This window comes from Geotrypetes seraphini, chromosome 1 (assembly GCF_902459505.1).
Source record: "Geotrypetes seraphini chromosome 1, aGeoSer1.1, whole genome shotgun sequence".
NCBI lineage: Eukaryota > Metazoa > Chordata > Amphibia > Gymnophiona > Dermophiidae > Geotrypetes > Geotrypetes seraphini.
Genome location: NC_047084.1, coordinates 269,164,065 through 269,179,471, shown reverse-complemented (window position 1 = coordinate 269,179,471; position 15,407 = coordinate 269,164,065). Strand labels below are relative to the sequence as shown.

The window sequence follows — 15,407 nt, the reverse complement described above, 5'->3', positions numbered from 1 at the left end:
TCGCCTCTTAAGACCTGGAGCTGAGGATGGAAGGCACCGAGCCCCCCAACCCGACAGCCCGGGATGTTTGGTGGCCATGAGCTAGTCCAGCAAAGAATGAGGCATGCCTTTGAAAAGAGAAATTTCGCTGAGCCATCAAATCATACAGAGCATGCTTGAGGAGCCTACCAAATAACTGGAGCCCTGAGATACCAGGAACCACCGGAACAAAAGCGACTGCTGTAGCGTTATAATGGGAAAGCAAGCCGAAGTTCCCAGTGGAGTCAGCAACATGGATCCTAGAACCTGTACAGAATCCAATACTCTTGGTCATGGTGACCGAAGAAGAATGGCCGCTTAGGAAAGCTTAGAAAGCCATGAAAGGCTGCTTAGGAAGCTGTGGAACCACGGGGTGGGAGGGGATGTGCACAGATGGATCAAGCACTGGTTGTCGGGTAGACTGCAGAGGGTCGGAGTGAAGGGCCAATATTCTGACTGGCGGGGAGTCACGAGCGGTGTGCCACAGGGATCGGTGCTGGGGCCGTTACTCTTCAACATATTTATCAATGACCTGGAAAAGGAGGCAAAGTGCGAGGTTATAAAATTTGCAGACGATACCAAACTGTGTGGTAGAGTTAGGTCCAGGGAGGAGTGTGAGGACCTGCAAAGGGACCTGGACAAGCTGGAAGACTGGGCAAACAAATGGCAAATGCGCTTTAACATGGAAAAATGCAAGGTCATGCATATAGGGAAAAAGAACCCGTTGTTCAACTACAAATTGGGGGGGGGGCATTGTTGGGAGACAGCAGACTTGAGAGAGACTTGGGTGTGCTGGTGGATGCATCACTGAAGCCATCTGCACAGTGCGCAGCAGCCTCGAAAAAAGCCAACAGGATGCTGGGCATCATAAAGAGGGGTATAACAACCAGGACGCGGGAAGTCATCATGCCATTATATCGAGCGATGGTGCGTCCACATCTGGAATACTGCGTTCAGTATTGGTCGCCACACCTCAAGAAGGACATGGCGGTACTTGAGAGAGTCCAAAGGAGAGCAACGAAACTGGTAAAAGGGCTGAACACTGCCCATACGCTGAGAGGTTGGATAGGCTGGGGCTCTTCTCTCTGGAAAAAAGGAGGCTCGGGGGAGATATGATAGAGACCTTCAAGATCATGAGGGGCATAGAGAGGGTGGATAGGGACAGATTCTTCAGACTGAAGGGGACAACAAGTACGAGGGGGCATTCGGAGAAACTGAAGGGAGATAGGTTCAAAACAAATGCAAGGAAGTTTTTTTTCACCCAAAGGGTCGTGGACACTTGGAATGCGCTACTAGAGGAAGTGATCAGGCAGAGTACGGTACAGGGATTCAAACAGGGATTGGACGGATTCCTGAGGGATAAAGGGATTGTGGGATACTGAGAGAGGAGCTGGGATGTAACACAAGTATAGAAAGCTAACCAGGTAATAAGTATAGAAACCCAACAGGTCGTGCATGTGCAAGACCGGAGGATTAGGACTACGATGGGAAGATAGGACTTCAATGAGAAACCAATGTGGCAAGGGAGCCCCTTCTGGTGATTCAGACAGGTCGTGACCTGTTTGGGCCGCCGCGGGAGCGGACTGTCGGGCAGGATGGACCTATGGTCTGACCCGGCGGAGGCACTGCTTATGTTCTTAATGCAAACCCGAGACTGTGACCCATTGCCCTAGTCTCTGGAAAGAAACACATTTCTCTCCTATATGAATAAAAACATCTCCCCGATATACCTATACATAGTACAGGAGAAAAGAGCGCTGTGCAAATTCAAAGATTCACGTCCAAAGAACTGAGGAAAAGAAACCACCTTTTTCGTGTCAGTCAAATGGCCCGACTGGAAAACGTCCGAATCAAGCAGTCAGTCAAGAAGAAATTAGGTGAATCGCCTGGTAGCAGCAAAACGGTTATCACTGCCCACATTTTCTAAAATGTTTGTGAAGCCTAGGATAGGCGAAATGGCATGTGCCAAAACCGAAAGCGCTGCTCCAAGAGAGGCAAGCAAACCTAGTGCTGATTCGAAGTCCATAATGAAAATGTAAATATTCTCCTAGTTTTTCTGCAGAATGGGATCCAGCCTGCCCAATGCCCCCGTCTTGGGCACCATGCAGTAAGCGGAATAACGTCCCTTAGTTCCTGAAGAACTACAAGAACTGCCCTGAGGACCAGTAACACTTAAAGGGAAACACAAAACATAGAGACTCCAAGAACGAACCGGAAACCTGAGGAGGATCCAAAGTTGCAAGCATCCTGAAAAATGTTCACAGCTCCCTGACCTGACATTTGCGTCTTCTCCCTCAAGATCCCCTCAGAATGAAGTGCAGAAGGTCAGGGAGCGGCAGGATAAGAACTGTAGGATCTGTAAGAATAAAGAAATTCTAGGAAAAATCAAGTTTCGCAATGTAAAGAGGAGTATACTGGAACTATGAAAACAGTACGAACTCCAGGCAATGTGAGCGAAATACGTATGTCCTTTAAAGTGAATACGTACTAGACGCAATCAAGATGCTGCACCTACCGCCCCGTGGAAAATACCAGGTATCAGACAAAGCTCACATTGCTAATGAGAGCTTCAGGGATGAGGCTAACAGCCACATAGCGAGCACTCCTCTGCGGGATTGATAGAATAGGTAACTGGCTCTTGGTTAGAGGGAGCTGCAGAGCCCTTCCTGTCTGGTCGGGGGGTCCGTCTAGCATGTGCCATGAGAAGATGGCGACAGGAGAAACCAGCGTGATAAGCATGGAAATCTGAAGTCCAGGGCACCCAGAAATAGAGAAAGAGAGTCCTGGCCGCAGGAAGATGCGAAGTATCATTATGCCCATAGAGACAGCCCGAACTTGGAAACTGTTAGGCATATATAAACCATATAAACCTTTAGGCATATATATCCTATGCCACAACTAGACACATGCAGCACAGCACAGAGGCCCAAATAAGGATAGTTACCAATAGACAAAGGCTCAATCCGCAGGGACCCCAAGAGAGACAATGAGATACCCGTGTGAAATACAGGGCACTATCTTACTGCTGATCTCACTGTGCCGTGAGTTGCCGTATGTCATAACATAATATAACATAAGAACGCCTTCACCGGATCAGACCCTAGGTCCATCTAGTCCGGCAACCCACACACGTGGAGGCCAAATCAGGTGCTACCAGATGGAGAACCTGATTACCCGTATCCCTCAATGTGTTTTGCAAGGAGGTGTGCATCCAACTTGCACTTGAAACCCAGAATGGTAGTCTCCGTCACAACCTCCTCCGGGAGAGCATTCCAAGCGTCCACCACTCGCTGTTCGAAACAGAACTTCCTGACATTTGTCCTGAGCCTGCTGCCCCTCAGTTTCAGTCCATGATCTCTTGTCTTTGTCACATTTAACAAAGTGAATAACGATGTTTCTTGCTCTATTATGTCAAATCCTTTTAGTATTTTAAAAGTCTCTATCATATCCCCTCGCAGTCTCCTCTTTTCGAGGGTGAACAATCCCAGTTTTCCGAGGCGTTCTTTGTAGAGACAAACCAAGACTGGGTGACCTAGCACAGGTCAGAGTCCGATTAAACTAGCATCTTCCTTCAAGGGAATACAGCAGGAACACAGACATAGACATATAAATCTGCCCAAGCTTGTCCCAAAGCTGGTGAAACACGTACAACTTGTCTGAACCGGAAAAGAGAGAAGCCGCGGCATACCCTGACCAAAGTCAGTTGTAAATAAATTACCGGAACGCTGCAGCTCTCCCGCCATCGCCGGAGATCCAAGCGCATGTCTGATTCTCGCTGACACTTGGCCGCTGCATCAACGCTCCTAGAAACATAGTCTGATTCAAGCCCCACAAAATTTACCCTGCATAGAAAGAAAATCAGACTCAGGGAATAACCAGAAGAACGGTGCGATGCTTCCCACAGCGCCGGAAAAAACATGTCCCATCTCATGCGCGCTGCTATAAACTGGCACCTGCACAATCAGCTGCACATGGCCGCGACAAACACTGACGAAAGAGAGCCTCGGAATAAACAGGACTACTACTGCTGTACTGAAACCCAACGAGGAGAACAAGTGCGAGCATGAAATCGCACCGCTACTGCCGCGCTGTAACCAACAAGGAAACCAAGCGCTTGCATGCAAGGGATGGGAAAGTCCCAGCTCCCTCAACGGATTTCTAGTCATAAAACTTAGCCTCAATAAAATATCCATTCCTTAAACATATGATGACCGAACCCACAGTACTAAGACTCCCAAACAGAACCTGAAGTTCAAACAGTAAAAAAACAAAACAAAACATATACATACTCATAAGCTTGTTGTTAGGGCCGGTTGAAGCCAGTAAAAGCTGGTTGTGCAGCTCTAACAGGGCAGAATATAGCAACTGTGGTCTCCCCCCCTTTTTTATTTTTTTTTTAAACAGAGAAGGGAAAGAAGAAGAAAAAAGACAAAAAAAAAAAAAAAAATCGAGACCCAGTCAGACCCTCTAGCAATGGAGGGAGGGTAGGCAGGGACCTGGGGAGGCCCAGGTGTAACCCCTAAAGCCGGCACCGTTCTGCCGGACACCCCTGTCTCACTGAAGAGAAACCTCAACAGGAGAAAATAAAGTTCCAGTCACAGCCAGAATCCAGGAGCTATTCGAATAGTGACTATCACCTGCTGGGAGATAGAGCATCCCCATACTGGAGATACAGGAGGAGTGCCAGCCAATAGGACCACCTGTTAATCAGTTTCTCTATCTCTGCCTGCTGGTAAATGTGTGCTATCCCACTGGTCTCTGGATTCATCTGCTGCTGTTGCTAAGGAAGGATTCCTTCTGCTTCATCTGCTGCTGTTGCTACGGAAGGATTCCTTCTGCACGTCTTGCAAGCATGGGGGGATTATCAAACCATCCAGAATGACATCTATTGCACTAGAAAAATAGTTAATGCTTGAATTTGTTTTAGAATGGCTAGACCGGTCTCGATTAGAACACTTGCTGATTGTAGCATCCTGACTACCTACTATGGGCCTGATTCTATAAACGGTACCTAAAGGTGCCTAACTTGTAGACACCATTCTGTATGGTTATCAATCAACCACTAAGTGTCCTTTATAGAATCACGCCTAGCGGCGCCTAGGCATACTTCTGGTAGGTGCCAGTATATTAGGTCAGAGTTTTCCTGGCCTAATTTACCAGCACTGAATTACAATGCCTAAGTCAACGCCACCTATTCTCTGTCCCTAATCATGTTTATTTTTAAAGGTAGGTGTCAGAGTGCCTTGACTTAGGTGTCGCTAGGCACTGCACCGACATATGCGCATATTGGTACTTTTTAAAATTATTTAATGGGTTTTTAATGGCGTGGTCAATTATCTAGGGGCATTTATAGAATCAGTCCCTATGTTTCCATTCACCCACCATACTGTAGAAAGCTTCATTTAAATCTTACCTTGCCATTTCTATGTTAACACTTGTCCTCATTTTTTCTTCTTCTTCCACCACACTCCCCCAATCTGTACACCTCGGTAGCGGCTTGTGGCCTTCTGGTGTCGTGAAGCTGAGGGGGAGAAAAAAATAAATATAATGAACCTGTCTGAAATGTGAAAGTTGTAATTAGAAAACATTAATTGCTGATACTGGAAGTAACTCATAAAAACCCCTGTATTAAAAATTATTCCCTCATGAGCCTGAATTAGTAAGCCATAAAAAAAATCTTACTATTGCAATGTTCACTAAAGCCATAAAGCCAGTAGCGACTCCTAGCAATCTTAAATGCCATTCCCTAACTTTTCCATCAACATATGATACCTACAATTTAATTCCATTTTAAACTGTGGAATATTTAGAAGACATCCCAGGCAACAGGTCAGCATGGTACCTAGAAATAAATAGTGATGCAACAAAATGCCCCCCTGCCCCCAGCTACTGCATATATGCCACACTGATCCTACTCAATTAAATTTATTGAACTAGTTGAGTAATTAAGGAGGCAGTTACTTTTCAAATGTGTAATCGGGGTGTTGGAATTAATTTAAATGTTATTTTCACATTCAGGTTTGCTTTAATATTATGTTTTGTTTACAGATCAGAAACTTTTAAACGTGACTGAGTGAGTGATTTAGTGAAGAGCACTCTCTCACTGTTGGAAAGACAAAACCTTTCACCTAGTGGGTGGCAGCAGCCAAATAAAGCAAACAGAATGCTAGGAATTATTAAAAAAGGGATGCTTAACAAGACTAAGAATGTATAATGCCCCTGTATTGCTCCATGGTGCGACCTCATCTGGAGTATTGCATCCAAATCTGGTCTCCTTATCTCAAGAAAGATACAGTATAGCGGCACTAGAAAAGGTTCAAAGAAGAGCAACCAAGATGATAAAGGGAATGGATGAGGAAAGACTAAAAAGGTTAGGGCTCTTCAACTTGGAAAGAGATAGCCGAGGAGAGATATGATTGATGTCAACAAACTCTGAGTGGAGTTTAACAGGTATAAGTGGATTGATTTTTCACTCCATCAAAAATTACAAAGACTAGGGCAGTGTTTCTCAACACGCAGTACAATGGGCCTGGCTGACCCCAGGGATCCAAGCACCACCCCATCGAGCCGACATGCTTCATCCCCCCCATCAGCAGCAACGCCACGCAGGAACGGGCCAAGGAGTATGCAGCAACTCGCACGCTGCTGGCCCACAAAAGTCTTCCCCCCACCCCCAACGTCAATTCTGACTTCAGAGAAAAGGTTCTGGGCCAGCCAATTGCTGCCTGGCCCGGAACCTTTTCTCTGATGTCAGAATTGTTGGGGGGGGGGGGGGGTAAAGGCTTGTGAGCCGGCCACGTGCAAGTCGCTGAACGCACCGTGGCCTGTTCCTGCATGGAGTTGCTGCTGATGTATATATGAAAAATGGATGGAAGAAACTGGGTTACATTTAGTACTATTATTATAGGGGTGGGGGTCAGGGGTGGAAATTGGGCGGGGGTACTCAGTTGGTATTTGTTAGGCTTAGGGGGTACTTGGGTTGAAGAAGTTGAGAAACATTGGAGTAGCAGATTTCATATCTGGGTGAGGAGGGCAGTTGATTGTGAGACAAGGGAGATGTGGTGAAACAGACTGGGTGATGACAGTTTAGGTAAGTGCAAGAAAAGACTGGACAGACTTGGGACTTCTGGTTACTTCTGACAGTTGCCTGCAGCAATGCATTAAGGGCCCGATTTCACAAATGTGGTAACAGCCTTAAAATCAAAGCCTATAGCAGCTTCAGTAGATCTTCCAGTTGCACACCTCCACTCTTCAGCTTTGGTAGCGATTTGGGGGTGTGGGAAGACAGTCTTTGGCACCTAATTTTTTATTTTTTTTGGGGGGGGGCTAGCTCCTACCCCTAAGAAAGTTTGTCAAGGCCTGCCCCTAACAAGTCTCAAAATATATTCACAAGTTTAACACAGCAGTAGTATACATTAACAATACTTTACTTCCTGCTATTCCATTTTCTTTCAGAATTGTGTAGCACTTGGTAAGTAAAAATGCAGTAGGCAGAACCGAAAGGAGTTAAGGGCGATATCTTTTTGTGAAGCAAGTAAGAGGAAAATAAGGCCGCTTTGGTTCTCAAAAGTAGTAGCTGAGAAGGTAAGGAATAAGAGGTTAGCTTTCATAAACTACAAAAGATCGCAGAAAGAGGAAGACGGGCAAAAATATCTGGAAAAGTTAAGAGGCTGGTCAAGTAGTCAGAAAAGCAAAGATACAAACAGAAGAAAAAAATATCTTGACACGGTAAAACAGGGAGATAAGACATTTTTTTTTATATTATCAGCAATAGGAACAAGTGCAAAAGTGGCACTGTGAGACTCAAAAGTGAAGGAGAAATATATAGAAGCTGATAAAGACTAAATTGCTTAACAAATATTTCTGTTCACAGCTGAAGCGCCAGAAGTGGGACCACAGAAGACAAATGCGAACAGGGATGGAGGAGTGGTAGACACCAGTTGATTTTCAGAGGTTTGTGTTCGTGAGGAGTTAGATAAATTAAAGGTAGACAAAGCAATGGGGCCAGATGGTGTACATCTGAAGGTGCTGAAGGAACTTAAGGAAGTTCTGGTACCTCCGCTGACTGATCTTTTCAATGCTTCTCTAGTCGGGAGTGGTACTGAAGGACTGGAGAAGGGCAGATGTGGTCCCTCTCCACGAAACTGAAAGTAAGGAAGAAGTAGGGAATTATAGGCCAGCAAGTCTGACTTCTGTGGTAAGCAAATTAATGGAAACACTCAGTGGATTACCGGACCAGAGGAAAACTGGATTCACTAGAGTAGGTCTTGTCAGACAAATCTGATCAATTTCTTTGCCTAGGTGACCAGATAACTGAATAGAGGGAGTGGGCTATATGTGGTGTATTTAGATTTTAGCAAAGCCTTTGACAGTGTTCCACACAGGCATCTAATAAATGAGCTCCAAAGTGACAGGCTGGGTCAGAAACTGAATGACAGAGTGTAGTGGTCAATGGAGATCATTCTGAGGAAAGGGATGTTACCAGCGATGTGCCTCAAGGTTCTGTTCTTGGGTCTATTCTTTTTAACATTTTTATAAACGAAATTGCTGAAGGGCTGTCAGGTAAGATTTGCCTCTTTGCAGATACCAAAATCTGCAATAGAGTAGACACCCAGGATCGTGTGAATAACAGACCTAGTGAAGTCTGAAGAGTGATCTGAAATTTGGCAGCTTAAATTTAATGCTAAGCAATGCAAGGTCATGCATTTGGACTGCAAAAATCCAAAGGAATGGTATAGTTTAGAATGGGGGTGAAGAACTTATGTGCACGACAGAAGAGCGGGTGTAATTGTATGTGATGATGGCCAAAGGTGGACATCAGGTTGAAAAGGTGACAGCAAAAGCTAGAAGGATGCTAGAGTGCATAGGAAGAGGTTTGGCCAGTAGGAAAAAGGAGGAAGTGATGACCCTGTATAAGACTGGTAAGACCTCATTTAGAATACTGAGTGCAATTCTGGAGACCACATCTTCAAAAAGATTTTAAAAGGATGGAGTCGGTCCAGAGGAATGCTACTAAAATGGTGCGTGGTCTTCGTTTTAAGGCGTATGGGGACAGATTTAAAGATCTCAATATGTATACTTTAGAGGAAAACAACAAAACAAAAAATAGGAACTTTGACTATTTCAGCCTTTGTAACCAAAGCGGTGCTCAGAACCGTGTAACGGTGAGAAAATCACGAGTCGGGGAATGCTCCCCTGTGAGTGTTTTCAATCGTCTATCATTGCACCATCTTCATTTGATAGAAAGGGGATGAAATAGGCTTCAACAAAATTTCAAGTGTACTTTATAGTGTAGAACGAACTCCAAAAATATGTTTTAAATAAAGCTCATAAGTTAACAAGAAAGAATTTTTTTAAACTTAACTTGACTGGAATAAAGGAGAAAGGAAGTTGTTTCACTCCAGCGGGTCCTGACACGTTTCGCCAGTGGCTTCCTCAGAGAACCCCCATTTGCTGGCTGTAATCAAAGAGTAAAACTTCTCTGCTCCCAAAATTACATCACTTCCTGACATGACAAAACTTTAGAGGAAAGGCAGGACAGGGGAGATACGAGATGTTTTAAATACCTATGTGTACGTGAATCAACTGAATAGTAGCAAAACCCAAAATGGATGGGAGATGAAAGACTATGAAAAAAACAAAACTCCCAAACCCCAAGAAGTAGAACTGGATAAGGGGGAGAGACAAGTCAAAGAATGATTACACTGCTGTAATTAAGACAGCTCAATAATATGGTTTCAAGAGATTGGGAGAGCCCTCAGTCCCTTCTTGGGGTTTGGGAGGTTTTTTTTTTTGTTTTTTTTTTAAATACCTATGTGGCGTAAAAAGCACATGAGTCGAGTCTCTCATTTGAAAGGAAATCTGGAATGAGAGGGCATAGAATGAAGTTAAGAGGCGATAGGATCAGGAGTAATCTAAGGAAATACTTTTTTACAGAAAGGGGGCTTGAAACAGTCTCCTGGAAGAGGTGGTGGAGAATTCATAAAAGTGTAGGATAGGCACATGGGAAGAGATAAGGGTTATTGCAGATATGCAGACTGGATGGGCCATTTGACCTTTATCTGCCATCCTATTTCTGTTAGCCACACAGAATCTACACTCCTGTGGTATGCTTGGGGAAATGCAGAAAATGACAGCAAATAAAGATCATAGTTCACTATTCCTAGGATATTCAGGCAGTGGCATCAGTTTTTTGTTTTATCACCACTGGCATTAAACCTGCAAATTCAATACTGAACTATGTCCAGGCTCAAGCACTGAATTTCCAGGTAGAGAAAGCCAGCTACCTCAGCCAATTAAGTGCAAGGATTCTGCAGTTAATCAGGTATGAACTGCATAAAGATTGGACTGCATTTTTATGTGATCCTATTTATAGGATTATAATTAATTGAGTAAATGCTGACCACTTCAGAACGTTCCCAAAAATAACCAGATAGCCAAACCGTCCACAATATTAGTGCAGGCCAGCAAGGTAGGTGCTCTAAAATAAGAGCTGACCCCCCCCCCCTACACATCCGATTACAGAATCTGTACCTTCTCCCAGACAGAGATGCCCACAGGAATAAAAATCCAAATGTTTAAAAAAAAACAAAAACAGATACAGAGCAGAGAGGGGAGGGGGGGGGAGGCACATTCCCAACCTACTTGCACAAGGAGAAACTGAGGGAGAAGGGAGCTGAATCTGTTTGATGCCTTGTGCAAGTTCCCTACGATTAGGGTAATAAAACCTATAGTCCAGATTACTGTAACCTTTGCACTGGGATGCCCGGTTAGACCCGTCAGGCAAATTAAACAGCCAGGTGATTCTCCTGGTCATTCCAATCATTTTTAATATTAAGCCCTATGCTAACTTTGAAAGTAAAAATCCTAACACCTAAATTTAGGAGCATAAGAGCACAGCAACATGGGAAATTTGGAGCAGGGAAAAAACCCAGGAAACTAGTGCTATTTTCAGCACTAGGCACAAATTAGGCTGAAATCTAGGCAAATTACCATCAAGCTTAAGCACATACATTTTAAAGCTCCTAAATTAAGCCTACATTTTCAGCTTAAAATTCATCTAAGTTTGAATGAAAATAGGGCATAAATTTAAGCTTGTTTGTTTTTGTTTCTTTAATGGAATAACTGGGCTCCATATGGCCTATTCAATCAACTCACCCACAAAGTTACACAGTCCTGTCCTCTTTCAAACTTTTCAAGCTTTGAATTTCGAGACGAGGCCATGAGGTCTAGTTCTAGCAGATCTCACCTTTATACAAAGAGCTGGAACGCCTGAGCAAATAGTTCCCAATTTCCAAGATGTAGAAGATTTTACTACTACTACTACTTATTATTTCTAAAGAGCTGAAAGGTGTACACAGCGCTGTACATTTTAACATACAATAGACAGTCCATGCTCAGATTTTATGGTGAGAAAGTCTATCTAAACCCTTTTCCTGTCCTGTAAAATGATGCGCTGACAGAAGAGGAAGATGAGATTCCACCCATTGAAGTAGAACCATTACTTTACTCGTCAACTGACTACATCACATACTTTCCTGGCTGTAGAGAAATAGCACTGTCATTACATGTCCTAAAAGACCTTTATCGTCATTCCGGAACAATGGTCTGAAACTCCTGAAACGGTAGCCTGACCATGCTTCAGCCCAGAAGAATGAACGAGTACTGAGTCTCCTCTTAATACCAGACTCCTTGCACTGAGGATTGAAGGCACTGAGCTCCCCAACCCGACAGCCTGGGATGTTTGGTGAATTTGAGCCAGTCCAGCAAAGACCGAGGCATGCGTTTTAAAAGATTAATCTCACTGAGCCACCGAGCCACCAAATTATATTGAGCGATGCTTGAGGAGCCTACTAGATACTACAACTGGAGCCTTCAGATACCAGGAACCACTGGAACAAAAGCGACTGCTGTAGTGTTCTCATGTGAAAGCAAACCGAAGTTCCCAGTGGAGTCACCACCATAGATCCTAGAACCTGTACAGAATCCCATACTCTTGTTCTTGGTGACTGAAGAAGGCAAACCCGAGACTGTAATCTGTCGCCCCAGTCTCTGTGAAGAAACACATTCCTCTCCTACGTGAACAACATCCTCTGATATTCCAATAATTAGTACAGGAGAAAAGAGCTCTTTGGAAATTTGAAGATTCACATCCAAAGAATTAAAGAAAAGAAGTTCAAATAAAAGAAATCACCCGTTTGTGTCTGACAATTGACCTGGCTGAAGACATCCGAATCAAACAGTCATCTAAGAAAGAAAGTATCTGAATCTCCTGTTTGTGCCAAAACGCCACTACTGCCCTCATTTTCTAAAATGTTCATGGAGCCCTGGCTAGGCCAAATGGCATCTGCCAAAACTGATAGCGCTGCTCAATGAGAGCTAAGCGAAGATAGTGCAAATTCGGTGACCATAGGGAAATTGTAAATATTCTCACAGTTTTTCTCTGGAAATGTCTAACTCTGAGAAACTAATTTACCAGAATGAGATCCAGCCCCCTTCTGACCAATTACCTCATCTTAGGCACTATGAAGTAAATAGAATAACTTCCATTAGTTCTGGAATAACTAAAACTACTGCCCCGAGTACCAGTAACACATAAAAGGGGTCTCGCATGAACGTAACCTTTGGAAGCTTAATACATGGTCACTCCAAGAAAGAATCTGAATGGGAGGAGGATTCAAAGTTGCATGCATCCTGAAAAATGCCCAAAGCCCCCTGACCTGACAACATAGTGTCTCCCCCCTCACGAGAAAGCAGAAAGAGTTTCAAGAGGAAGTGAAAATCCCTTCAGAATGAAAAGCAGACAGTCGGGGAATGGCTGGACAAGAGCTGTAAATTCTGGAAGAAGAAAATCTTTCCCACAAAAAATCCAGCTTTGCGATGTAAGATGGAGTATGTTGGAATCCTAACTCCATGTAATGTTAGACAAAACCTTACTGCCTTTAAAGTGAAGACGTACCACATGTAATCTAGAAGCTGCATTGACCGCCCCATGGGAAACAATCTGCATCCTAATTGTTATCAGATAAAGCTCACATCTCTAAAGAGAGCTTCAGGGATGATTCCAACAGCCACATAGCATTTGCTATTCTGTGGGTTTGGGAAAATAGGTAACTTGTCCCTGGTTAGAAGGAGCCACACAGCTCTTCCTGCCAGTTTGAGGGACTGTCTAGCAGATGCCATGAGAAGATGGCGACCTGAGAAATCTGTGCAAGAAGCTTTGAAACTTGCAGTCCCTGGTACACTAGAAACAGAAAAGACAGTTCAGGAATCAATTCTATAGTGCTACCAGACACACACAGCGCTGCACAGAGGCACAAAGAATAAGAAAACCTCTAAACCTACATAGACTCACCCTTCAGAGACACCGAAACAGACAAGAAGATACCCGTATGAAACACAAGGTACTCTCATGCTGCTGACATCACTATGCAGCAATTTGCCTTCTGCTGACCCATAACAGCAAAAAAACGAGATTGGGCGGCTGAGCACAGGGCAAAATCTCTTTCTTAAGCACCGTGAGGCATAACAGTACAGTCGCAATTAAAGTAGTTAAGTCTTTTCAAGCAGAGAGAGTGGGGAAACACACACACAAAGTATATCACTGCAACAGTGGCAAAAGCTGTTGGAAACACTCCTGAAGCGTAGAACCCTAAAAACAGGTAAGCCGCGGAATAGTGACCTAAGTCAGCTGCAAAATAAACTCTGTGAACTAGTGCCAGAGACCCAAGCGCATGCCTGTTTCATGCTGAAATGAGCTAGCTCTATCAACAATGCATTAAAAACCTACCCGGAACCAACCATTAAAATATTTTTACCACTGTCATGGTATAAAATGCTTAAAATGAACATTGGATAGAAATAAATTAATGCTGCTTCGTTCTCAACTTAGGAAAATAAGCACACGCCTCTTGCGTTCAGTCAGGAACCGGCTATGTAAAGAACACACCCAGAGCTGTCCAAATATTTACCTCCACCTGACCGCGGGAACTGCCAAGCAAAATCCGCCTCGGAGAGAAATCCCACTACCGCTGTGGCGCTGCTGCCAGAGTATGAAAACAAGCGCGTGCCTACAACACGCGGGAAGGCACTAGTTCCGTCAACGGAGCTCTTTATTCATACATCCGAAGCCCTTTACTGAATAAACTTCATACAATGTAAATTTACTTGTCAGTCACTAAACCATTTCCACAACTCTACAAAATATAGCGTTTGATAAAAAACATATTCCTTCTGTAGACTCACACCGAACCCGCAGCTCCACCACAATCGGAAACCAGAAAAGAAGTGCAAATAAAACATATACTCACAACTTTGTTGATAGTGCCGGTTGCTCAGCACTATGAGGGCAGAATTGTTTAATAGTTACTGAGGTTGTTTTTTTTTTTTTACAGTGAAGGGAAAGAAGAAAAATCGAGACCCAGTTAGACCCTCTATCATTGGAGGGAGGGTGAGGCAGGGACCTGGAGGGGGCCAGGTGTAACCTCTAAAGCCAGCACCGTGCAGCCGGACACCCTTGTCTCACTGAAGAGAAACCTCAACAGGAGAAAATAACTATCCAGTCACAGCTCGCGGCAGTGTTCCAATGGGAAGGAAGGAAGGAAGGAAGGAAGGAAGGAGGGAAGGAGGGAAGGGGATTCGGCTGTGTGGTGGGTGCTCAGGGGAGGGGGGGTGCTCGCTCAAAGGTTCTGCTGCACAAGGGATGGGAAGGAGGGAAGAGAATCCGCCGGTGAATCCTTGAACTAGGGCTTATTTTAGGGGTAGGGTTTATATTAAGACCTACCCCAAAAATTCTGCTAGAGTTTATTTTCGGGATAGGTCTTATTTTCGGGGAAACATGGTAGTAAACACAATATACTGAAACCCACTACAATTATGTTTTAAAATAAGGCATGCAAGACTGAGTATGCAAGAAACCATTTCCTATTCTCTTGAGCAACAATTTTCCAACATTGGCTAGATTCCAGAAACAGAAAGCATAACTTTAGGCTGCTAAGGAAAACCCAGGCAAGCTCAGGGACAATCAATACAGGCTAAAATCAAATAGGCCCGATTCCTTCACACTTTCCATCCATTCTGCAAAAAGAGATTACAATATATATACAGATTTTGGGGCCAAAAAAACGCCAAGGGGTCTCGCTTTATACTTGTTTTGCTTTCTTAGCTGCTATTGCATAATATGTTTCAAGCCTTAACCCTACTCCTCTGCCCTCCAACCCAGTCAGCTGATTAACCGTTCCCCTTAACAATATCCATGACATCTTGTTTGTCTGTCTTGCCTGTTTAGATTGTAAGCTCTTTCGAGCACGGACTGTTTTCTTATTCTTTGTGACTCTGTACAGTGCTGCATGCATCTGATAGCGCTATAGAAATAATTAATAGTAGTAGTA

At 44.0% G+C, this 15,407-nt stretch overlaps 1 protein-coding gene across 2 annotated transcripts in view; it reads right to left on the bottom strand.

Annotated features, from left to right (window-relative positions):
* SLBP (stem-loop binding protein) overlaps positions 1–15,407 on the bottom strand; it is a 79,413-nt gene that overhangs the window by 51,317 nt on the left and 12,689 nt on the right. For both annotated transcript variants that reach the window (XM_033951210.1, XM_033951200.1), the window contains exon 3: positions 5,432–5,539. In XM_033951210.1, coding sequence (XP_033807101.1) covers positions 5,432–5,539 — 108 coding nt within the window. The remainder of the gene's footprint in view (positions 1–5,431; positions 5,540–15,407) is intronic.